The sequence below is a fragment of the Callorhinus ursinus genome, unplaced genomic scaffold (assembly GCF_003265705.2).
Source record: "Callorhinus ursinus isolate GAN/ISIS: 27379988/994484 unplaced genomic scaffold, GSC_fseal_2.0 scaffold3, whole genome shotgun sequence".
Lineage (NCBI taxonomy): Eukaryota > Metazoa > Chordata > Mammalia > Carnivora > Otariidae > Callorhinus > Callorhinus ursinus.
In genome coordinates, this window is record NW_027397065.1 from 58,447,060 (window position 1) to 58,473,052 (window position 25,993).

Genomic DNA, 25,993 nt, shown 5'->3' on the forward strand with positions numbered 1-25,993 from the left:
ACATAAGCCTTTGGATGTTGATGGATATAATGCAAGCAGTTCCTTAGAGTCTCAGTTACTGGGCAAAAATCTAAGATTAAAAAAAAATGTGGTGAAACAAAGTCTTGGTGGGGTCACACGAGCAAGAAAGAAGCTCCAAGATAAGTGCATACATTTTTAAGGAAAGATCTAATCTTGTTTAATTGCTATTTGACAAAAAAAAGTAAATCCAGCTCTCAAATAAGTTTTTCAGAGCCACTTCCCATTCACCCATGTCTCTTTTTACCTTTAGCTATCCTGTGTAAATGATGTCATAACCAACAGTAATAATGTTACCAGTCATAACTATTTATAGTGTTACCCACAAGATCATTTTTAATGATCAGAATATGTGTGCAAAATATAACCACTAGGATCAAATAAGTTTGAATAAAAGATCCAAGTAGGGTTTTTCCTATTTTAAACTAAATAGACAATAATCTTAGCAAAAAAGGGCAATGTCTAATCAACAACTAATCAAGAGCTAAAAATCCCTAAACTATAAGCAATTTGAATTATTTTGATATTTTCCTGATAGATCAGGTTATATACTATTTATATAGGGTCTGTGTTTTCCCTACCATAACAACAGTATAACAACCATAAAGAAAAACAGTAGCATTTAATAAACTTTATGTTTAGCATTCATAGAAAAATGCATATGCATTTGGACTTATGCTATCTATTTCATCTGAGAATATTCTTCCTTTTTTTCCCTATTATAATAAAAGAAGAGCTCTCATTTATTGTCAGTAATATTAGTGGCATACTCATGTTTATATCTCAAATATGCTTTTAATTTTCTGAAGCAGAGGCAAATTGCTGGTGATATCTTAATGGTTAGAGGTAGTTAATGCCAAAAGGCTTGGACCTGATCTTAGCTGAATATTTCCCAGATGTGGGGTAGGGTGAAAGGTGGAACAACTAACAGAAACCAACTTCCTATTCATGTTAGACCTGCTTAGATGAATTTTAAGTAAGGATTAATTAGACAATGAGACTTTATAAGCAGTCAACTTCACAGCTCCCAGAGATAAAAGCTGAGGACCTGCTCAGTTGTAACATAATCCATATGTTAAGAAAGTGAAGTACCAACTACCACTGTCTCCTTGCACCTTGTTTATAATGCCTTTTTAGTCAACGTTCTTTTGAAAATCCAATACTTTTGGAAATGTTGAAAAGCTATGTACTAAAAGATTAAAGAACTTGCAGTTTTTGAGTAAGTGGCAGCTATTGAAGTAGTAAAAATATATGCAAAACATTTAACTCCTGCAGATGAGCTCCTAAATATAAAAGGACAGCTTAAGAATGACAAGAGGAAACTGCTATTAATGTGGCTTATCCTAGGCCAGCTTTGTACTAGCAGATACCCTGGGGACACTAAGGCTCTGAAAACTGTATGTCTCCGTGGGAAGCCAGGCTGCCTATTTCAGGAAGAGGAATTTGGCACAAACTCACAGTTGTTTGTCCAGATTCAGTAGAGACTAAAGATGAATTGGAACAAGATCTTGCCAGTTATCCATTCTGAAGGGTTCCTTAGCTTGACAAGATTTTGCCACCTAAAACAGCTGTTTTGTGTTGGAGACTAGATGGTGATTTTGCCAGGACTACTTAGAAGGTCTGAGCCATAGATGTCAAAACAAATGTTTCTGATATTGAGTGTATGCTCATTTTGTGATATTTTTCACTTAGGTTACCATGTGAATATGGGCGCTGGTTGAGGTTGGAGGTGTTGATGAAGAAGACAGTGATGTCAGGTTAAAAGCCTATCTATCATCAAAATACGCCAACCAATTAGGAAGAGCTCTGCTTCAACAAACGTAATAAAAACTAGACTTGGTAAATTCAAAAGAAATCAATGAGATATACTTACTTGCCAAAAGTAAGAGCAAAATCTTCATCTGAAATTATCAATTATTCAAATATATCAGTAAGTTATTCTGGATAGGAATCTATTTGAAATAATTTTCCTTATATGGTTTTCTTCTCCTTAAACTTTTTAAAAAGTATTTATTAACATAGGTGAGATTGTCAGGCTATGGTCAGAATTAGGGGAAATATACAGAATCTGTCTGAGAAAGTATCTTGCAAAGAAAATAACTATATATTTATAACTATATATTTTTCCTGCTTCTAATAGATTTGTCCAAAAAAACTGTCAATACTTTGCTTCAATTTAAAAGTCAAAAATACCTCTGACTTTCCATTGTAGCTAGTTAGCAAGGGCAATTGAAAAAAGGAAACTATCAGATTCCAATAAGTAGTACACTCCTCACTCTACAGGGATGCCAGTATTTTTGGAAGAATTGAATGAAGATGAGAGAATATAAAATATGAACACAATCGTCAGGTACAGGTATTTAACGGAATCATGTGCACATCCCTTGAAGTTTGTGAGTGGGAAGACAGCTAAGCAAATGTCTCCGAAGCTCTCTTTTTGGAAATCAAGTTTGTGTAACTGGACAAGACATGTGGCACAAGTCTGTGCAACTAGATCACAGAGCCTGGTACCACAAACATAATTATTAGTGGCTGTTTTTGTTGAATGGCAGGTTAGAGAAACAATAAAAAGAGGAGTTGATGATGATGAAAGAGGAAGGGCGTGAAATGATTGTACTCTGCTAGGAGCTTTTAAGTCTCGACATAAAGACAAGACTCTGTCATCCTCTCTGAACTTAAAGTGTTGACTGAGAAAGCAAAGAGGGACGAGAAGGCTGTTTGTAGGCTAGAGGAATAAAGATAGGATCTCCCACCCTGTCAGAAAGCTGTTAAGCACTCAAGGTGAAAACACCCATCAGGGTTTTAGAGTCAACAAGTTAACTGTTTATATTTGGACATTTGCAGCAGACCTCATTACCTTAACATCCTCGACCAAGTTTCTGAGGCAAAGGACATCCAGGGTGTGGACTGAGATACTAGACTTTATAGTTATGGGACTTTTTTTTTGTTTAAGCTTTTCAAATAGGTTCTTATGACTGTGCACCTATGTAAGGAAAGGCAATAAAGTGGTCCTTTTGTTGTGCCAGATAATTCTGTACTTAGGCTTGGGACTTCATTTTATTCTTTCTCTTCCTAGACCATGCAAGTCACAGCGGCTCTTTTTATGCTTGGTAGGTGGCTTTACACAGAAAACATGGAATATTTCTTAAATATTTTCATAGGGTTATATTTGGTAATCAGTCCCTCGAAGTAATGACTCATTACTTTGAGTTGAATATATATACACAAGATAAATGTGAGGGATCAGTCTCTGGGTCAGAGACCATGCTGAGAATGGAAGACAAATTGGGGCAGTGGAGGGGGGACACTCTACATTCCTGTCTGCCCTGGAAGGTGAAAATGAATTGGCTTCGGATTCTACCTGAGTACCCAGGGTTGCACTGACACCCTCAAATTAAGGAATACCTGCCAATAGCTTTCCTTCCTTTTCTCTTTCCAGAGGAAAATAAGTTTGCCACAGTTGAAACAGGTACTTTGCACATGAATTTATTCAGATAAATTAATTAATTTGTTCCATGATTATATACTGGGCATCTGCTGTGGGCAAGGTGCTGGTAGTACAGATGTGGTCCATAGGGAGAAACAGAAGAGTCATGCTTTCAATAAACTCAGGGCAAATGGAGACTCTTCTTACCTCTAGGCAAATTCACTTTCCTCGTTCTTCACCATAGTTCTCACTTCTGCCAGATGATCTAAAATCAGAGTTTTGAAAGAATCTGAAATCTGCATACTGAACATTTCTCCCTAAGAAAATAAGCCTAGTTCTTTTATCAAGGCATCAAGAATTAAGTTCAGCTACAGAGTAGCTGTAATCTATCCATAAATAAAAACTGCTTAATAGAGTTCCATTCCTGAGCCCCATTTCCATGCTGCCATAGTTTCATCAAGCTTTGTGAGCTTTTTCAGGGCATGTCTATTCTTATTTATTTAATTTTTTTTTTTAGTGTTTACTATTGTATTTTAACCGGTTTGTTTATATAAGACAGATGTGCATATTTCTATTCATCTATCTATTTAATATACTGACTAAGAAATGTATACTGTATTATGGGTCCTGAATTCCTGGGTCTGTTTTGGTAAAATATGGAGACTTTAAATATATCTCCTTCAAAAATTAAATTATGACACTAGATTTGAAATCTCTTTGGACATCATTTGTAAAGCTTCTTATATGAAAACAAACCGGGTTTACTTTGAATCTTACCCAAGAATAATCTACACTGAAATATTTCAGTGTTTGTACTAAATTAAATTATATTACAATCAGAGTTTTCTTTTGGTCATCTAGAATTAGGAGAGGAGGAAACATTTGCAATAGAAATCGAATAGTGTGAAACTACTGAATGTTACTTGTTTTTTATAGATGTTTCAATTAATTTACTAACCTGACTTGCTAAAAAGCCAACCACTTTACCTAGAATTGTATTTTTCCATTTTAATGGCAATTTGACAAATTATTTTCAAATTTCTAGCTTCCATTTTTCCCTATATGATATCTATGCACCAAAATTTTATTTATTTTTTATTTTTTTAAAGAATTTATTTATTTATGAGACAGAGACAGACACAGCGAGAGAGGGAACACAAGCAGGGGGCAGTGGGAGAGGGAGAAGCAGGCTTCCCGCCAAGTAGGGAGCCTGATGTGGGGTTCGATCCCAGGACCCTGGGATCATGACCTGAGCCGAAGGCAGACACTTAACTGACTGAGCCACCCAGGCACCCTATGCACCAAAATTTTAATCACCATAAATTATTATAAATTATCTTATTTCAATTGAATTTAATAATTATTTGACAATACTGTATAAACTAGTCTGAATTGAGCAAGTCAATTCAAATTCTTTCTTGAAATTGATTATATGAATTAAATAATATTAATTGAGTCTTCTGGGGAATGTTTTCAGATTTTGATAAATAAACATAAATGGAAACATTTCTTCAAAACATAATATTGTGGGGTTTTATCCGGCATAACTGGGGTATGCTACAAAGAAGTTTAAGATAACTTTTCTTTGAATATTATTTTTTTCCCCAGATTTTTAAAGGTTTTAACAATTTGGGTTAAAATCTGAATTGAGTAAAGTGAAACGTTTGCAGTTCATCTGGTTTGGATCAAGTCAGTCCAGCAATTATTTTATTTCTCTCAGTGTTTCTCCTCTGTTAACTTTTAGGGTTTGGTTTTCTCTTTATTTTTTTCTATAATCTGGATCCCAGAAATAATATATATTTAAGAACTCAAGTACATAGTAGTTGTAACCTATCTTCTACTCTTAAATGCTAAACTTTCAGCATGTTTTATTCAGAAAAGTTTACTAAGACTTGCATGAAGATGAGTATAAAATAACACTTGTTTAAAATATACATATATATTTCTCCACTTAATTGCCTCTCAGAATTTTTTTTAAGTTCTCTAAAGTGTTCCTGTTGATTACTTGGGACCACCACCTACATATAATCTTCCCTTATAAGCCATCAGCTTTTATTTTCAAACTTGGATCACATACATCATGTTTTCTCTTAAAAGTTATGTGCACTTTCTCAAGAGCATACTATTTTATTTTTCTTAAAAGATTTATTTATTTATTTGAGAGAGAGGGCGAGAGACAGCACGAGTGGGAGGGGTAGAGGGAAAGAGAATCCCAAGCAGACTCCGTGACTTAAAAACCAAGTCACGTTGGTTTTTAAATAAGATGTGACATTGAGATAACTCTTGGTCATCATCCACCACGGGGAAACAGATATAATGTGCCAAATAGAATTCTTCTTGTCTACTATTTTCTTTATAGATAGCTATTAACTCAAGATATAATGAAAACAACAAAAATATTCAATAAGAGTTTAAAAATCATACATAGCATTCCATTTCTCATGTGTAATGACAAAGAGCAATAAAGGATATGTGTTGGGTTCTAATATCAATCCTTAGTTGCATCTCACTAAGGAAGGAATAATATTCTCCCCCGCACCCTCCGCCATCCCACATGTAGTTAAGGTAACAGTATCTGTTCTTAGAACATCTCCTCTTCTCCCATGTTGCTTTTCCAATGTTGTCTATTCTAGAATGTCAGACTTTTACATGGAGTTTTGATCTTTGTTTTTATGCTGTCTCCAAATACCAATTTTAAGTACCAAGAAAACCCTTTACATTAATTTCTATGAAAGTATTCCTTCCAATATGCTCTGCAAAATACTGACTATATCCTTTACTCTGTGATCCGAAATGACTATGTGATTTTGTCTTCTATTTCCAGCCTAAGAGATCTGTTTCCTTTGCCAGCTGTATGTTGTGGTAATGGCAGGGCAGTCCCATGGACTTTGGGTATACAGAATCACTTCAACCTTGGTGAAGGACCAAAAAGGGGCAATCTTCAGTCCAGAGGGCTATTAGCTTCCCATCTTGATTAAGCCCCCTTTTCAGCAGAAGCCAGAATTCCTCACTGCCAATATCATGAGTCACAGAAATATATAGTTTCATATACAGTAAATGTTTTGGTTTGGCCAGTATATATAAACAGATGAATTGTCTTTCCACACAGTTAAATAAATATATATATATATACTAATAGTATTTATATTTCTTATCAAGTATTATAATTACCCACTATTTAAGTAATGATGGAAAGTATCTTTGAAAGAGGTAAGAAGTTAATTATAAATTATTTCATACCATGTTGAAAGCTTAGAAAATTTACGATATATGTGTTCAAAGTGAGCCTGAGTTTGATTCCTAAAACTTGTTCTACATTAAGTATTTTAAACTACTTAGGGCTGTTCATGCTTGCTAATTTGTGAATACTTCAATGTGTCAAGTAAGACTGTTTCTTGCCAGAAACCCAAGATCAAAATGGGTTCTGACCCAGTTTATTCTTTTCATTAAATTAAGGAGAAAAGATAGTCTATATTATATGTAATTACATTAAAGAAATTCAAAAAAAACTTTAGTAAATGTGGTAGACATTTTATAGGAATGTCTTCAGGGTAAGAATCATACTGACATGGTGATCATTTAGTGAAATATGCCACGAAGTAATTTCTCTAACCCTTTCTGTTGGCTTTTAAGTTTTTCTTCCTTTATAAATAAAATGCAGTGGTCAAGCTCAACTAGAATGAATTATTTCTGGGTAATGAACAAGATAAATTAGTCTATAAAACATTAAGTAGATATAAAATTTTTGCCTGGCTGCCAACAGTTTGTAAATGTTTATAGGAGCCTCATGGTATAGTAGAAAGAACATGGACTATTTCAGTCCTAAGTAATCTTCTAGAGGTGCTTGGTAAGTTCCTCGATGCCCCTGGATCTCCTACTATCATCTCCTAGAGAAAAGAATCAGAGATGAACCAGACAATTGTTAGATTTTGCCAAGCTCTTCTCTGATTCTACAATTTACTAGAACCTAAATTTTTCTTAAGCCTTAAATGATCTAAACTTTTATCACTAAAAAAAAAAAAAAAAATGACACCAGGTTTCCTTATTTAGTAATTTTAGTTGATTCTGAGGCTTTGAAGTCTGTGCATTAAATTAGACTGGTCAGAAGTTTTGATTGAATATAGAACACCTCTTAAAATAATCTATAATGACTTAGGGGTTTTTTTTGGTGGGGGATGAGGAAGTATTACAACTGACATTCCTGCCAACACCTCCTTATCAGAGTAGATCTAATTTAGAAAGTTGGTGGACTATTACTAGAACATAACACATTTCTACTACTATTTTGTATTCTCCGTAGATTTTTCCAACAGCAAAAACATTGCTGTGATTGTCCTTTACTTTTACACGGTTAGTATTTAACACCCTTCCTATAGAGAATGGCAGACTTTCCTTCTCTCTAAGGCTCAAGTGAAAATACCCAAGCCACATAAGGACTCTTGTCAGGCTTTTTCCCCAAATGTGAAATGCAGGAGGCATAAGACAGGGCCAAAGTTGGGTGTAGCTGGGATGCCCTGGCAAGAAAGTAGCATTTCTAATTTTCTAAAATTTTTCCTGAAGAATTGGTTTTACTAAAAAAAGAGAGAGAGAGAGAGGAAAAAAGGCAAAACTATAAATAGCTTTATGACTTTATATACAAATATATTTTCTGGTACAGAAATAAGTTTACTTTTCAGGAAGAAATATTTTCAGTAACACTCTCAGCCTTACCCATGGCCTTCTTACCATTGAAATTAATTGTCCTGGGCTTTTCTGAGGGTATCTTCAGCCTCCTTCTCTAAACTCTTCTGTTTTATGCTATTTCCTACCATTTAACACATTGTAAAATGGGATCCAGTGTCAGTTATCCTGGGTCACAGCAAATGACTCAAACATGTAAGCATTCCAGTTTGTTTGTTTTCAGATTGCTGGTGGTTGGGAGTAGGGGTATGATTCCCATTTCTAGGGGCACACAAGCTTTTCTAAATCTTTACTTCATGCAAATTCAGCCATATAATCTTTTCTCGCTTTGCAAGTTAAATTTATATCAACACTTACTGTGAACAATTCTCAAAAATGCCAAATAAACTCTCATTCTTACAAACATTTAAGCCATGTCTTGTCTATGGCCATGCCACCCTGAACGCGGCCGATCTCATCTAATTAATGTCTCACTGTGAATATATCCTAAGAACACAGAAGGTAATGTTTGAAAACATGGCACTATTAAAATGTTGATAACTAGTTATTTCCTGAAATAATTCAATAAAGTTAACTGGACAAAACCTCTCTGGAGAGGGAAAAAAACAGAAAGTAATTGTCATGTTTACTAAATCTATTCATCTAGCACAGTTCCATGAAGAGACACATTAAATGACCATCTGCAAATATTTGTTGACTAATGATCAACATGGAAGACTCCAGCATCATATCTCATTTGCAATTAAAAATGCAGTAGAAAATTAATCTTGAACACATTTTAACAATTAATTTACAACTGAGACTCTTGTCCCTAAAATTGTGTTGTTAGCTTCTAATACTTTTCATGGTAGGTCACTGACAATGGTCAAATTACAATACTGGTCAATTAAATACAGCCATAAACTTAGAAATGTTTTAGAATTTGCCACTATATTCCTCAATAAGACAAGCTAATGACTGCATTTATCCTTGAAGCACCATTTGAAAATGTAAAAGGTCACTGCTCTTTAGCAAATTGAGAAAAATACCTATCTTTTTATATAGAGATGGTAAGAATTTTCTGCTAATTTAGGTCCTGTTTCTGTCTGCAATTCTAAATGAATGTCAAGGGTATCTGAAAGAACTGTGGATCATGGAGAAACTAAATCGCTCTGTTGCATTATGCTGAGAGGGCATCTGGAGTCTAAAATAGTACAAGGTAGGCCAGACTAGATTAATGATTAGCCCACTCTGGTGTCCTCTTTTTAAAGGGGGTGAGATCATTCTAGAACAAGTATATGCCTTTAACTCTGGGTGGAGAATATGGGATGAAGTGAATCCCTACTTATTGTAGCAATTTCTCAGTCATCAGTGTAACTTCAAAGGGGCCACATTGTCCCTTAATTCTTTTAGAGTGTTGACACTATTAGCCCTATGAGAATGCGTGTAAAATACTTAAGGGAGTAACTGAAGGCACTTAAGTTTCAACCAACATTTCCACACTCTTAGTGAGGGAAAGAAAATAAAGATTATGATATTGCAAATCTTTTTAAAAAAAAAAAAAAACCTGCCTGCCTATAGACAAAAATGAGATGTATTTGTACACAAATTCCAAATCCACATAATTATAGTTAGGCAGACGTTGAGTCCCACACCTATCAAAAATACACAAAAGAAGAACCTAGCACTTCTTTCCACATTCTTTAAAATTTTTTCATTAATGTTAAGCTGCTACCATTGTTTGTGTCTATTCCTGTTTGTGGTTCTGCCTCTCTGCACATTTTTCTGTCAATGCTTTTTCATATCAAAGGTCTTCTCTGTCTCTGAATCATAGTGTATAGAACATTGTGTGGTCCTTGGACCAGCAGAATCAGCATTTCCTGGGAAATGCCTAGAAATTCAAATTCTCTGGCCCCACCCCAGATCTACTAAATCAAAAATCTCAGCAATCTGTGTTTAAATAAACCTTCCAGATGATTGTGATTCAGGCTCAAGTTTAAGAACCACTGGCATGAAAAACTGGCTAACTCCCCACCATCCTGATTCAGCAGACAGTAAATACCTATTGAATACCCACTGCTCAAGATTCTATGCAATCCTATGAGCTGTAGGCAATTAGCCCCAATTTGCAAATGAGGAAACCAAAACTCAGGAATTATAAATGACCTATTCAAGGTCATATAGCTGGTTAAGTAACAGAGCTGACGTGTTAAGCCAAGTTCTTCTGCTCTTTTAGAGCTATTTCCTTCTCATTTACACCTAAGCCCTTTCATTAATTTTGTCACATAAAATATGACTTTGATGTTCCCTTTAAAAATTTGTGTGTGCATATGTGTCTGTGAAGTTATTAGCCGCCTTGTGTGTATGCGTGTGCACGTGCACATGGGCATGACTGAGAGACAGACAGATGGTGGGGGGCAGGGTGGAGAGAAATGAAATGAGAAAATAAGTAGATAATACAAAAAATAAAATTAGTATCACAAATGTTGCTGTCCAGTCACTCTCAATATATAGCAATTAGATACATTTTGACATTCTTTCAAGACAGTTAACTTAAAGTCTAGATGCACTTTTTTTTTTTTTTAAAGATTTTATTTATCTGACAGAGACAGCGAGAGAGGGAACACAAGCAGGGGGAGTGGGAGAGGGAGAAGCAGGCCTCCCACGGAGCGGGGAGCCCGATGCGGGGCATCGATTCCAGGACCTCGGGATCACGACCCGAGCTGAAGGCAGACGCTTAACGTCTGAGCCACCCAGGCGCCCATAGATGCACTTTTTGAAATTGTTGAAGGTCAAACAAATATGCAATCCCGAACAGGTCTGTTTAAGCTAAGAGATACTAACGTAGTTCTGTTACCCCTCAGCTATGTGCTCTCCTTTCCCAGTCAGTCTTCAAAAACCCATTCTCTTCTTCCTTTTTGCATTCACCACTCATGGACTATTTTGCTGGGCACATGCTACCTATGAATTTGGTGGCAGTTTTCTATTTCATAGTCTCTGTGAAATTTTTTGAGCTTATGTAATTGTCCAGCAAACAAACAGCACCAGATGCTTGTTAAAGGTGATAAGACAAACTACTGCAGTAAGGGAGAGAAACTACAATATTAATTGAGCTCAACTCCAACTAAGACAAAGGTGATGAAGGTTTTTAAGGGAGAACAAAGAGGGATTAGAGGAAAGTGGAAAAGGTGATAAAAAAAAAAGAGAGAGAGAGATGAGAGACTGTGGAAGTGAAATTTACAGAAGGGAGTAGGTAGGGAATTACTGAAAATGGTTTGGGAAGGTGGGTTGGGACAATGTATAACTTGCAATTGGACAGGACTGCATTTTCTTTAAGACTCAGCATGGGACCTGAGGTCACCTTTAGGGACACAGCCTAGTGCAGGTGGAAGACAAGCTTAAGTTTGGTCAAGACTCTTAGCATAGTGTTCAGGAAGATCCTTTGTGCTTTGTGAGGGTTCAGCAGTTCACATAATGTGTTGAGGTTTCAATTAATTTAACTCTGTTACACATTAAAGAGAAATGAAAACATTATTTGAGAATGAAATATTCTTAATTATTATAATGGAAATTATTTAGATATTGAAAACTATGTATTTTTTCTGGACATGATCTTATAAACCTAGAATCTATTGGATTTCCTAGATGTAAAGTAGTATTTCACTGTCAAAAATCATGAGTGGAATCATGTTTTCAAAAAATTCAAGGGTATCAGTGGATTACCAACCGAAATAATAATTGCTGTGTAACTTTTTCCATACCAGTATTTAATATGAAACAAAATTATACCCTATTAGATCATTTGCAAATTATCACAATTTTTACAACAGGAAAATTATTACATTTTATCATAGATATAAAAAATAAAACTAATGTAGCTTGTTCTAGACCTAAATCTAAATATTTTTTGTTACCCCAGAATTTTGCACCACATTTGTGTAGAACGTCACTCTCTAATGTAATGGAGAACCTATCAAAGAGATACTAGGATTTCTACACAAAACCTCATATCCTGTACTCAGAAAAAAACACCGCCAAGCCTTGCCCATAATTTTGACTCAATCCTAATCAGATTTCATATTAACTCATCAGCTTATTTTAATGGAAGTACTTAGAAGCTCTTTAGAGCATTCTACTTTCATAGTAGAGAAAGTCATTAGAGATAATGTTGATGTCCATTAGTCATCAAGAAAGCATTACATTCTTATCAGTAATCTCCATACATGAACAAGGAAGTGAATGAACTTGGAGATGAAGGTGACAAATTATTTTTTAAATAAATAATGTCCAAGGAACAGTAAAACTTTAGTTACCTAGAAAATCGATCTATATGGAAATTAATCACTTTGTGTTGACTAATCAGTATGCTTCTCTAACGTACTTTTGAAATCTAAAAATCAAGTGTTTGCTATAATATGTAATATGGAGACGTATTCAAAATAGGTAAAATGGTCTTTACCATTTTGCTATATTCAACTTTATTCAACAAAGCCTGATTTAGTGGAAAGAGAATGGGCCTTGGATCCAAATACCAAATCTACCATACCCTAGGTGAATATATACTCACCAATTTATTTAATTTCTCCAAGGCCCAATTTCAACATGTGTAGAACATAAGGCTTACCTGATACATTTTGTGAAACTCAGATATGAATATTAAAGTATATGATACCTAACAGTCACTCTGTGTCATTCTTGATTTTTGTGCTATTACTGTCTTTAAATTCAACTCTACCCCAAATGGTGCTTTCCTTAACCAAGAATGTTGCCTTGAGACCTCACACTCTAGATAGCCTTTCTGATCCATGTTTGAGACTTCTTTTCTCACAATTTTAATAATGAATAGTTGAAGAGACATACATATGTTATTTAGAAAATTTAAAGGAGTTTCAGATTTGTAATAATTGCCTTTAGATAATAAATATTTATATTTTGTAATTCACTGACTTTTCCTTTAAAGTATGCTCATTTGGGCATTTCCTTTTACTTTCACTTTCATTTTATTTGGATGTAGAGTTATTATCTCTAGGTTTTACAAATTTGACCATACTATATCAAAAGAAAAAAATTCTGGGGCCACCTGGGTGGCTCAGTTGGTTGAGCTACTGCCTTCGGCTCAGGTCATGATCCCGGGGTCCTGGGATCGAGCCCCATGTCAGGCTCCCTGCTCAGTGGGGAGTCTGCTTCTCCTTCTCCCTCTGCTCCTCTGCCTGCTTGTGCTCTCTCTCTCTCTCAAATAAGTAGAATAAAAATCTTAAAAAAAAATTCTGTATTTAATGAATACTGAGTTTTCTTTTACTCAGCCAGTTGCTGGACTGATCATTCATTGATTCATTCAATAAAATAATTCATTCAATAAAAATATATGGAGCACATATTATGAATTATGTATGTATGTCCTGTTCCAATAAAAAGAAGATCACTGCAATTGCTATGGCTCTTTGAGAAAGATACACACTGAAAGAGGTATGATCTATGGTGATTCTCAAGACCACACTTGGAGCCATTTAACACCACACTGTAGAGTATGGCCACATAATCTCTAAGGTGTATAGTGTAAATGTGATAACAACTCTGGGGAGTTCCATAGGCTTTTTTATATTAAGATATAATATAATATAATATAATATAATATAATATAATATAATAAAATATAATATAACATACTATAATATAATATAAAAGTGGGACACTTGACAACAACTCATGAGAAAGAGATTTAGTTTAGAGAAGTTAGGATTTGTGTATTACATTATACTAATCATAATATGTTTCAGCACATTAACTAAAACTATCAAACTATATAGCATTATCATTTTGAGTAACATATTTAGAGCAAAATAATAGACATGACTGATTCTGAATTCATGAGGCTCTGACATTTACAGAGCTGCTTCCAAAGTTCACAACAAAGTTTTTGAAAAGTACATTCCTCGCCCAGGACAGCACCACCGCTACTCAATGAAGTACAATCTACACTTTTACTGAGTGGTCCCCACAAAGTACAATTGGTGGGGAGAGTCAACCATACCTCAAATACACACCGAATCCTTTTCTCTCCCCCATGCCTTTCTTTACCCCTTCATTTTTCTCTGCATAGACTATTCCTCTCAACTTTGCAAATTCTCACCTACTAAAATCCTACCCCTGACAGGTTCACCTCAAACACCAACCATCTTCAGGACAACAACTTTACTATTTAAAACCAAGACAATGTATTTTCTCTCTCATGTACCTCTTAGAATATTTTCTTTGTATTGTATTTTAATTATATGTGTCCTTATTCTACCCAGTTTTAAAGCTCCTTGAAGAACTGTGTCTTGTCTGTTTTTGCATCCTCCATAGTAAGAGCTAACACAAATCCTACACATTTGTGCTTAATACATTATTGAACTTACTCAAAGAATATCTAGGATTTCTTATATATTCATGTTTTATTTATTTAGGAGAGGATAATGGGATTTTGCATTTGTTTTTTACATCTAGCTCTCCCTCTGTCTATATCCATTTTATTAAAGTTTTACTTGCCTTTTACTTTTTCCTGTTGTGTCATGAAAAAATGTTTAAGGAGAAAGTTATCATGCTGGCCAATAGTTTGTTTATTCTAATAGCCCAAAAAGAGAAGTATTCTTGGTCCAGGGTGATTGCTAGGGAGAAAATGGGTCATATGCTTCTCTTCTGGAGAAGGATGAGAAGCATAAACTGGGAAAGAAACTTGTGAATGGCCCTTCTCAGATTAACTACTCAGTGATTCATCAAAACATAACTCATGCCTTGGCAAGTTAAAAGAAAAGATGATTTACATGAAAATTGTGACTTCTAGGTTATTTCCATTTGGATTTCATCAGTTTGCAAAATCCTCCCCATTACTATGGTGATGATGCATTCTTAGGTAGAATGTGCCCATTGACAGGAGCTGATTTATGTTGTAATCACTTGTAATGTCAATAATCAAACTTTATTATATAGGATTTCAAATATAATTGAAAATAAACTTTACAGATTGCTATTATTTACTTAAATAAATTTGCCAAATATTGGACTTTTCTAACATGTTTTTTAAAGTTACATAGTTTTAGATAAAATACTTCCTATTTGCCAAAATTCTTAGAGTCCACACAAGATGGTTGATACCCTGAGTCTTACTTAACTCCCTAACCTCTCTTCTCATGACTTCCTGCCTTGTTTCTTCTTCTCTAGTTGGTAAGTCAAACATGATTTTCTGAAAACACCACACTGTTTCACCTTAATGCTTTTGTTCATGTGTTCCCACCTTTCCCCTGGATGCTTATTCAACCTTCAAAACCCAATTCAAGTCTCATCTCCAGATAGTAAGTCTGCCTTGGAGCCCCAGCCAATATGGACTACTTTTATTTTTGCGTCTTTTGTCTTCTATCTTAGCTCTTACTATCACTTAATATGTTTTATTGTAATTCTCTGCATATTTGTCTTTATTTCCAATACAGCATAGATTTTGCTCACAGAAAGCCATAACTTACTTGGCTTTATGTTCCCATTTCCTAAAAGAGTACCCTTCTCCCCATAGGTCTTAAATTAAACTGTCCAAAAGCTCTTAAATAGATTTAGAATACCACCTGGCATATTCATCTTTTAAGAGACATCAAAACTGATGTGGTTAAAACTTAATGTAAGTAATATAATTTCACCACAAGAATATGTCTTCAAATTTAGAAAATATCTGATTTACATGATTAAGAAATATAATTTATGTTCCCTTTCATTAATGATACAATTTTCAGGTGTTAGTTTCTTGAAATAACAAAACAGTACTTTATAACTTTTGAGATAATTGTAGATTCACAAAAATTGTAAGAAATACAGAGAAATCTGTATGCCTTTCACTTACTTTCCCTTAGGAGGTCATCCTTCAATTGGCATTTAATTTTGCATCAAAATATACAAATACAGAATGCTAAGTTATTAGTCCAACAACCATCAAGTAAAATTCTGGTTCTCTTTTTCAAAAAATACTTTTATAAGCAAACTTAATCATCCTTACCAAAGAACAAAGAACACTGAAGAGGTTCTTCATAAAAAAAAAAAAAAATGGACAAGTCCACTACACTTGAGCCCCTCAGAAAGTTACTTTCACATTAACAGATGTTTATAATAAAGACAGTCATTGTTCATTACCACAAAATTATCAGATTATACTTTACTGACATACACAAAAAATTCTTTTCAGAATTTGAAAAAATCTTGTCATCTAGGTCTTCCCACTTTCTATTTTGAAGCATAGTGAACTTTTTCACACTAGTCTTAACTGGTTGCAAAGTGGGAAAATGGTTAATCGATTGATGAATTCTTTGAATATTGAGTTCCTGTTTTGGGCAAAGCAGAAAAATCCAGGGGTTTCCAAGCTAAATATACCATGTGCAATGCACTCTCAGAAATGGTTGGTCAAGGATTTAGTAACATTTGTATCATGTTTTTCTTTTTGTCACCTTCAAAAATCCTGCTTTATTCTTTGCTAAAATCATCCTTCAATCTTTTCATTCTAACAATATTTGGTTATAAAAGCATACATAGGGAACAACTTGCAATTTATGGACAGTGCTTGTTTCTTAGGCAAAGTAAATACCGGCCTAAATATTTTGCCCAAGATTTCAACCTCCTGCCTTGCTCTGTATCTTCTGCTTGTGACATACAGTACATTAGAATCCCTTCCCTGATACTTAGTCATTTTCCTCTGTGGCATGCCTATTAAAGACTATTATCCTGATGAGTCATTTTGTCATATGGTTTTCCAACAGGATTCCCTTGGGAGAATGGGAAAGGGTGGGGAGATATGACAGAGAGGTAAATAGAGTTGGAGAGCACAACAATCTGAAAGCCAGAAGCTTAGGTGTTGGATCCATCATAACTGGTCTCTGTCACTTTAGCATCTTATGTGTGAGTTATATAATCTCATATCCTCTGTTTTTCATCTGTAAGTAAGAATAGCAATACCTTCTTAGAGGACTGTTGTAAGAATTAAAGAAATAAAATACAAGAAAGTATTTTTAAATATGCCAATAAGTGGATGTATTTGTTTGTACCTCGAAGGCAAGGTAAAATATCGAATGCTTTCCCTATAGTTACCTACAGACCTTTCAAAAAAAATTACCTTTAGATGCACCAACAAAACATGTGTATTAGGGAAAAAGTTCTCTTGTCTATCAGTTACAAATTCCCTCAGTTATCCATTCTTTCTAGGGAAAAAAAAAAGCTTTTAAAAATACTGACGGATACTGGATATTCTCCCATCCCAGAGTAGTGATTTTGCTATTTTAAAGATAATGCGGATATTGGGATTAGACTTTCTTTAACACAGAATGTCAACACATTTTCCAAAACTGAATTTATCAGTTAAATGTAGCCAAGAGATTTAGTTTATCTAAGTGTCCTACAAAGGAGAAATAGTTTACCACTGTTTTTACAGATTGAGGCAAATCTGACATATTATTGACATATGCTATGGATTTAATTTAATACCATAGTACAGATGTGTGCTCTGATAAGTTTTTGTGAAATCTAGGCTAAGATAGAGTTGTTTCAATATTTATGGGGTTGAAAATGCAGAGTTAGCAAAGGAAGCATTTTAATTAAAACAATATTTTTCTTTATATGCTCAGAGTAAAATATAAGGGAATTCTTTTAAAGACTTACTACTTGTTTCAATATAGTTGCTGGGTTTTTAGGCACATCGAAAGAGATTTTTTTTCCAATTTTTAATTTTTTTAATTTTAATTTTTTTTAAAGATTGATTTATTTGAGAGACAGAGAGAGAGAGAGTAGGTGGGGAAGGGGCAGAGGGAGAAGGAGAAAGAGAATCTCAAACAGACTCCCCGCTGAGCGTGGAGCCTGACACGGGTCTCAATCTCACCACCCTGAGGTCATGACATGAGCTGAAATCAAGAGCCATTTGCTTAACTGACTGAGCCACCCAGATGCCCCCAGTTTTTAAAAATCTACTAATTTTAGAATGATCAGAAATTAAAACTCAATAGTTCTGATTTTCTCTTTCTTTCACCTAAATATATGTGACCCTTTAAATTTAGCGCTTTTTTTTTATTATTGTATGTTTTAGGTATCCTAGAGATAACTTCAGTGGAAATCGGAGTTGTTGCCGTCAAAGCCATTAACAGCAACTATTATTTAGCCATGAACAAGAAGGGGAAACTCTATGGCTCAGTAAGTATTCTGCTTTAGTTTTCCAAGTCTGCTGCAGTAAATCATTACCAGGGTTTTGGACTGTTTCCCTCAGACACTGAAGAGCTTTGTTATCATTCTATTGCTAGTAAATAGAGCCACGGTGGGCTGGTCACCAGAGTTTCAAGAGCTGGCAAAGCAGCTCTTGCAACTGTGTAATTTCCTCTGTTGTTCACCCATCAGTCTACCACACAGGCTGTTGCTGGCTTTCATCAGTCAGTGCTCTGAACTGTTAACGGGTCAGACTCTCACGGAAGCATCTGGTCAGATTGGCACGGGTGCTGCAGACAACTTGGAGAAGAATCATTGAAAACAAAGATCTTAAATTGCGTAGGAAACCATACACTGTGTATGTTTTAGAGTGGAAGATAAAACAGGGGCTTGGTATTTTGTATTCTGTTAAAATATGAGATGGGGAGGCAGATTAAAAAATTCACCATTTGTGTGTGCCTTCAATCAACTCCATAATTTTATTTACCTAGACAACAGTCATTAGTTCATTGATGCAGCTGGTATCCAGCCAATGCTTTGGGTACATACATCTCTGAGTTTCATAGCAAGGATTAAGGAATATCACTTCAAAATGTGTAAATAACCTATTTTGTTGATTAGCATAAGGACAATTGCACTGCCTGCCCAGAGCCGGCAGCTCCCAAACTTGATCACAATCACTGGGAAAGATTTTTTGATACATTAAAGTTGTGATAAGATCTAAGAATTTGCATTTCTAACACGGTTGCAGGTGTTCCTGATGCAACACTTTGATAACCCAACTTAAGAACCACTGGTCTGATTATAGAATAGTCTTGTATTTCATTTGTATCAGGTCCACTCATAACTGGGGAGTTGGGCATGCACACTGTGGGCTAGTCCCTTTGTCCGGGGTAACTGCCTTTTGCATGGCAGGGGGAGGGAGGTGCTTAAAGGAATTTTAAAATTTTCCATTATGTGCAGCTCTGCTCATAAGCCCAGAAGAGAAATGGGCCATTTTATTATTATTATTTTTTAAAGATTTTATTTATTTGACAGAGAGAGAGAGACAGCGAGAGAGGGAACACAAGCAGGGGGAGAGGGAGAGGGAGAAGCAGGCTTCCCGCCGAGCAGGGAGCCCGACGTGGGGCTTGATCCCAGGACCCTGGGATCATGTGCTGAGCGGAAGGCAGACGCTTAACGACTGAGCCACCCAGGTGCCCCAATGATGGGTCATTTTAAAAAGTGGTACCATTCAGGGGTTCACAGCATAATCACTTTTGAGGCATTTTTAAATTATTTTCTTGAATGAACATGCTTGAATCCCTCCTTAATCTACTATTATCAGAATCATTGGGTAAGAGGACCAGGTTTATATTCTTTGCAGAGATACTAATACACTTAGTCAAAACTAAAGCTTTAAAGTAAAGTCAGATCAACACGAATTTAAATTGAGAGAAAAAAAGGTAAACAATTTTAATTGCAGTAAAAGATTGAAATAACTTTTAATTGATAAAGTATATCTCTTTAAAAAGGTGATGTCAGAGAAATGGAGAATTCTTAAATGAACAGTGTCATAAAAATATTTAATAACCTTTTTCTTCTATCCCAAGACAACTTGCATACTGTGCCTATGCTTCTTACTAAACTCTAAGATGTATGAATAGTTTCACTGTTTCATCATTTCTGTATCTAAAGTAGATGCCCATTGCTTTCTATCATAGCACCCCCTTTTAGTTATCTGCAATGAGATTTATCAGAAATTCTCTCATGTGTTTATTGTTGACTGTCTTCCCCCAATAAATTGTGAGCTTAAATTGGACAGGGGCTGCCTTATCCCACACTATACCCTCAGCACTCAGATCCATCCAGATCATAGCCCCAAGACCTTTTCTTTTCTTTTCTTTTCTTTTTTTTGACTTTCATAAGTATGACTCGCCTAAATGCTGTAAACCCATAGATTCCTAGGTCCCTCCTCCAGAGATTCTGATACATTTGAGTTAAGGTATAAATACTAAAAAAACACCTGAGATTAGGAATCTGCTGCAGGTATACCTCACTTGAAGACATTGTTTTAGGGGCACATGGGTGGTTCAGTCAATTGAGCAAATGACTCCTGGTTTCAAGCCAGGTCATAATCTCAGGGTAATGAGTTCGAGCCTGGCATCAGGCTCTGCACTCAATGGAAGTCTGCTTGAGACTTCCGCACATGTGTTCTGTCTCTCTCTCAAATAAACAAAATTTTTTTTTAAAAAAGAGACATTACTCTATAAATTTATTTTGGAGAGGAAAAATAAGTATCTGCTGCTACTTTTCTATACACAGCTCTGTTGCAAATATAAAATCATCTCAAATAACCCCAATCCTCCCACAGTCTCTAAACTGCATCCCCTTTATTAGAATGAATATGATTATTCACATAAAAAAATCATCTCTGTTTGAAGCCATATAGTTTTAGACAAACTATGTTTGTGATGGTTCTGATAATGTTCGAAATGATGATCTAGTTCACAGAAACCCAAATACTTAAATATACACACATTCAGGAATTGAGAATTTAGTAAAAAAAAAATTTTTAAATCCCAAGGTGAGAAAAACTGCCCGGGAGAGGCCAACTAAAAAATCCCTACAATACTCTTGGTTTGGATTGGAAAACATAGAACCAGAAGAACAAAATCCTGTATTCCTTAGCTTCTTATCTGCTTTAGTGTGGATATAAGAGAAGAGGGACATTTCTTTTTTTTTTTTTAAGATTTTATTTATTTGACAGAGAGAGACACAGCGAGAGAGGGAACACAAGCAGGGGGAGTGGGAGAGGGAGAAGCGGGCTTCCCGCGGAGCAGGGAGCCCGATGCGGGGCTCGATCCCAGGATCCTGAGATCATGACCTGAGCCGAAGGCAGATGCTTAAGGACTGAGCCACCCAGGCGCCCCTGGAGGGACATTTCTAAAGCCAGAGTTTTGAGTTAGTGGTTACTCTCCATCAGTAACTCCAGAGAAAGTGGATTTATGGAATGAAGGAAACATCAATTCTTGTCCCAAAAATCCCCTTAAAACACATGGCCACTTGAAACAAAGCCAAAGGACTATGGCTATAGAGTGGAATTTCCCAGGATCAAAGTCTCAGGTTTATACAATAAAGGCAGTGATAGTCACCATGTTTGTAATTTCTTTGATATGGTAATTCACAAAGCAAGGCATTCCATGTCCTAGTTTTCAATCATTTCTAGACCTCAGAGTAAATCTATTAAAATTCCAAGTTATGGAAAATTGTATATTATCTACCAAAATAGAGAAATCTAGTATTTGTAAAAAAGAAAAACATCCCCCCCACCCCTCCCTGGCCTCTTGGTTATCTACAACGATTATGATTTTGTTATAAGATCTGCTTTCTTACCAATGTGGGTGTATTTATTATAGATTTATAGGTAAAGTTTGCAAACTTGGTAAGCCCAAGTTTTTTCTGTAATTCTATTTTCCCCATGAGACCCCTGGTCATTACTCTGAAAAAAAAAAAAAAAGGATTATAACATTATTCTTTATCATTGACTCATCACAAATACTGATAGTGGAATCTTTGCTTCTTGACAATCATTCTAGGCACTTAAGCCATGTCATATTCAAAACACACCAGCTTTTTAAAAGGGCCCTAACATGTGGTTATGATGATCAATTAAAGTGAATCATGAGCCTTCAAACACAGAACCTGTTTTGTGGTTGTGAGTTCTACTCTTCTATTGTTGACACTATTGTGCATTTTGTGCACAACTTATGTACAAATCGCAACAGCAAACAAAACTCTTGAACTGAAATTCTCTGGATGGTGTGTGTCAAATGGAAGTAAGTATCATCATCACCAGAATAAAAGATCTTATTTTCCCCTTGCAGAAAGAATTTAACAATGACTGTAAGCTGAAGGAGAGGATAGAGGAAAATGGATACAATACGTACGCATCCTTCAACTGGCAACACAATGGGAGGCAAATGTACGTGGCATTGAATGGAAAAGGAGCTCCCCGGAGAGGACAGAAAACACGAAGAAAAAACACCTCAGCTCATTTTCTTCCAATGGTGGTACACTCATAGAGGAAGGCAAGGTTTGTGGATGCAGGAGAACCAAAGGTTCTTTTGCCAGGACTAGTTGGTATTCTTCATGAAGACAGTAGCTCAAAAGGCAGAGACACACCGCAGATGTCAGATGTCTGCTTGCTTGAACGAAAAGAAGTCTTTGAAGGTTTTGTACTCACTGCTGACATATGATGTTCTTTTAATTAGTTCTGTGTCATGCCTTATAATCAAGATATAGGCAGAGTTACATGGGATGGAAGTTATTCCTAAGCAAACAACATTGTGGCCGGGTTTTTGGAGAAGTTTTTGTTTCTGTTCTTGTTTTTAAACCTCTGAGCTAGAACTTAAAGGACATGGAACAATCTGTTGGATCTTCAGGAAAGTTATTTATGGAATACGAACTCATATCAAAGACTTTCATTGCTCATGCAAGCCTAATGATTCAATGAGCAGTAAGACACGCAAGCATTTACTGGAAAGCACTTGGGTCACATCATATGCACAACCAAAGGCGCTTTGGGCGTGGCATCATGGAAGAGTTGGATAAGAATTTAAAAATGTAAACATGTTAGTGTTAAACTGTTCTAACAAAACAAATAGTACGGTATGCTTGTGCATTCTGCCTTCATCCCTTTCTATTTCGTTCTAAGTTATTTATTTAATAGGATGTTAAATATCTTTTGGGGTTTTAAAGAGTATCCTCAGCAGCTGCCCTCTGATTTACCTTTTCTTTTTCTTCAGCACACCACATGCATGTTCATGACAAAGTGTTTTTAAAACTTGGCAAACACTTCAAGAATAGGAGAGGAGATAGGGAAGCAGGGTGAGAGCCCCATGTGCTATGAGTTAACTTAATATCACTCCTGCAATAAGAACCATCCACAATAAATATGACAGTGTTGTGGCATGGCTTGATGAGAGATATCTGCCATCGTTTAAAAACATCGATCACTCCTAAGGCTTCCTTTCATAAAAAAATAGACCAGAAGGCCAAATTCTTCTCTTTCAAACACCAATGGGGCTCTAAGAATATACTAAAAGAAGGAAAATTGTTAAATTTTAGTAGCCCAGCCTCATTATTTACCAACGATTTTTTGCCGTGTGTCACGGTAGTAAGTGATGAAGAGGCTGTCTGCATATGTAAGAACCCTCTATAAGTCCCACAGAGTGCATTTCCCCCAAAGGAATTATCAAGGAATTTGAAGTGTAACTCTCCCAGGGGCTTAAACTGAGCAAATATATCCTTGTATATGTGTAACCATATACTGAAACCTGTTCGAGCTGTATGATCTAGTCTTTACAAAACCAAATAAAACTTATTTTCTGTTGATTTAAAGAGCTTTGGAAGATTCCATCATGTAACCATATCAAAATTCATTTTGTTAGAGCAGGTATAGAAAACAATACATAAGAGTATACCAGTCATCATCACATTGTATTCCAGTAAATAAATACATAAGCCTTATTTGCAGTGTCTGTAGTGATTTTTTTTTAAAAAGTGTAGAAAAATACTATTTGTTTTAAATACTTTAAGTGATAACTATAAGATTATATTGATGCTGCAGTTTTATCTTCATATTTCTTATTTCAAAAAGGTCTGTTTATTTTTATTGTTCGGACACAGTATTTTGGTACAAGGGAAAGAGTCACTAAATGTGTCTTTTTACTAAAGTTTAACAAAGGCTGGTGTTTTGTGATCCTCTCTTATAACTTAATTGTGTCAATGCTTAACCAGCACTTCCAGTTAATCTGTTATTTAAGAATTAGGTTTATTAAGAAACTTTCCCATAAAGTCATCCCATAAAAGATCTTATTTTTTTTTCATTCCTTAAAAAAGTTGGGATTTCAAAAGATACACATTTGAGGCAGAGAGTTTTGGCTTATGGCTAAAGTTGCATTTGATGGCACTTGGCTTCCAACTTGCTTCTTAACAAATCAGATTCTAAAAATGTTTAATTTTTGTGGTTGGAATCTGCATGTGAAAATGTAATTGGTAACTGAGTCTGAGACCTATAATGTAATGTATTGCTATCAGAACTAGATTATCTTTGTTCTTTTATTTTAAAATAATAATTGCACCTGACACACGAACACAGACCACCCAAAACCAAAATTAAATGTTGGTGAGACAAATATAGGATTAGATGACTGCATGAACAGCAAACAGGGCACAAACTGGATTCGTATTTCACATAGCCATTTAGATTACCAAGGAGACTATGTGTAAACAGGCATCATTATCAGACTCCAAACACTAAAACAGCTTCTAGCAAAATATATCAAAGCTTGCAGAAGCCAAAAATAGAAAACATCTCCCTCACCCCCACCCACACCCCAACACCGCGCACACACACACACACACACACACACACACACACACACACACAGATAAGGACAAAAACAGTCTGGTAAGGAGAAAGGAGATTCTCCTGCATTTAAAAACGGCATCTTGCTTGATATTGAAATAGAATTCTGGTCCCCTTTGCAGCTGGATTGTGCTACTGAAGAAAAGGCACTTCCAGCCCTGAATATTGTATGTTAAAAAAAAAAAAAAAATCATGATGATTTTGGGAGCTCAACCTCTGCGGGAAGTGTGGCCCCTGGCCATGATGTCAAGGTGTGTCAGCCACAAATGTGTGTCCATCTGAGTGTTGGTTCTGAGGAGACTCCTCATAAAGATATAGAATCCCTCCCTCCTCCTACCTCCCAAAAGGCTGAACAGTGTATAGTATGTTACATTTAAATAAATCAATAAAAATGCTGGGAAAAGAAAATAAAAATATTGTCCTTGTTTGTTTTATTAGCCTATACATAACTACACCTGGTAATAAAAAAAAAGAAGCTCAAGTGCTCTTGCATGGCAGGATGTGGTTAAATACTCCACAGTCCCAAACAACAACAAAAGAAAAAAAAAATCACTCAAACATTTGTAAGTTTTCTTTAATGTTTTACATGTGTGAGTCAGCTACCCTTACTCTAATTAAACAACCAAATGCTTTAGATGTTTCCTAAGTTTTCAGGTCCACCTAGTTTACACAGTGGATAAAGAAGGATGAATTGAAAACAAGGATGGCTTGTGAAACAATGAAAGACTTTTGGAGGAAAGCCAGGAGGCTGCAAACTCTGATTTCAAGAGGAGAGAGTAGGCCAATGAATTTGATTTGAGAATTAGAGAGAGAAAAGTATATAGTTATGCAAACTGGGTCCAGGGCCCAAGCAAGGTTTTGGACACTATCCAAATTGATCAGTATTAATGCTGCAAAATTCCAATAATTTGGATGTTGTTAATTCAGGATTTATGATTATTCAGCAAAAATAAAATTTACCTTTTCCTTATCAGTGAAGGCTGTAGCTGGTCCAAACTTTGTTTAAATAAACATATCTTAGGAAACCAAGAAATACTTACAATACGTGGTGCATTAGAAGTAACCCATTTAAGGGTTGCCTGGGTGGCTCAGTTGTTAAGCGTCTGCCTTCGGCTCAGGTCATGATCCCAGGGTCTTGGGATCGAGCCTTGCATTGAGCCCGGCATCGGGCTCCCTGCTCCGCGGGAAGCCTGCTTCTTCCTCTCCCACTCCCCCTGCTTGTGTTCCCTCTCTCTCTCTCTGTCAAAAAATAAATAAAATCTTAAAAAAAAAAA

The 25,993-nt window shown here is 35.6% G+C and overlaps 1 protein-coding gene across 1 annotated transcript in view; it reads left to right on the plus strand.

Moving 5' to 3' along the window:
* FGF10 (fibroblast growth factor 10) overlaps positions 1-25,111 on the plus strand; it is an 82,215-nt gene extending 57,104 nt beyond the window's left edge. The window contains exons 2-3 of the mRNA XM_025866651.2: positions 18,195-18,298; positions 22,174-25,111. Coding sequence (XP_025722436.1) covers positions 18,195-18,298; positions 22,174-22,371 — 302 coding nt within the window. The 3' untranslated portion in view covers positions 22,372-25,111. The remainder of the gene's footprint in view (positions 1-18,194; positions 18,299-22,173) is intronic.
* Positions 25,112-25,993: the final 882 nt, after the last annotated feature.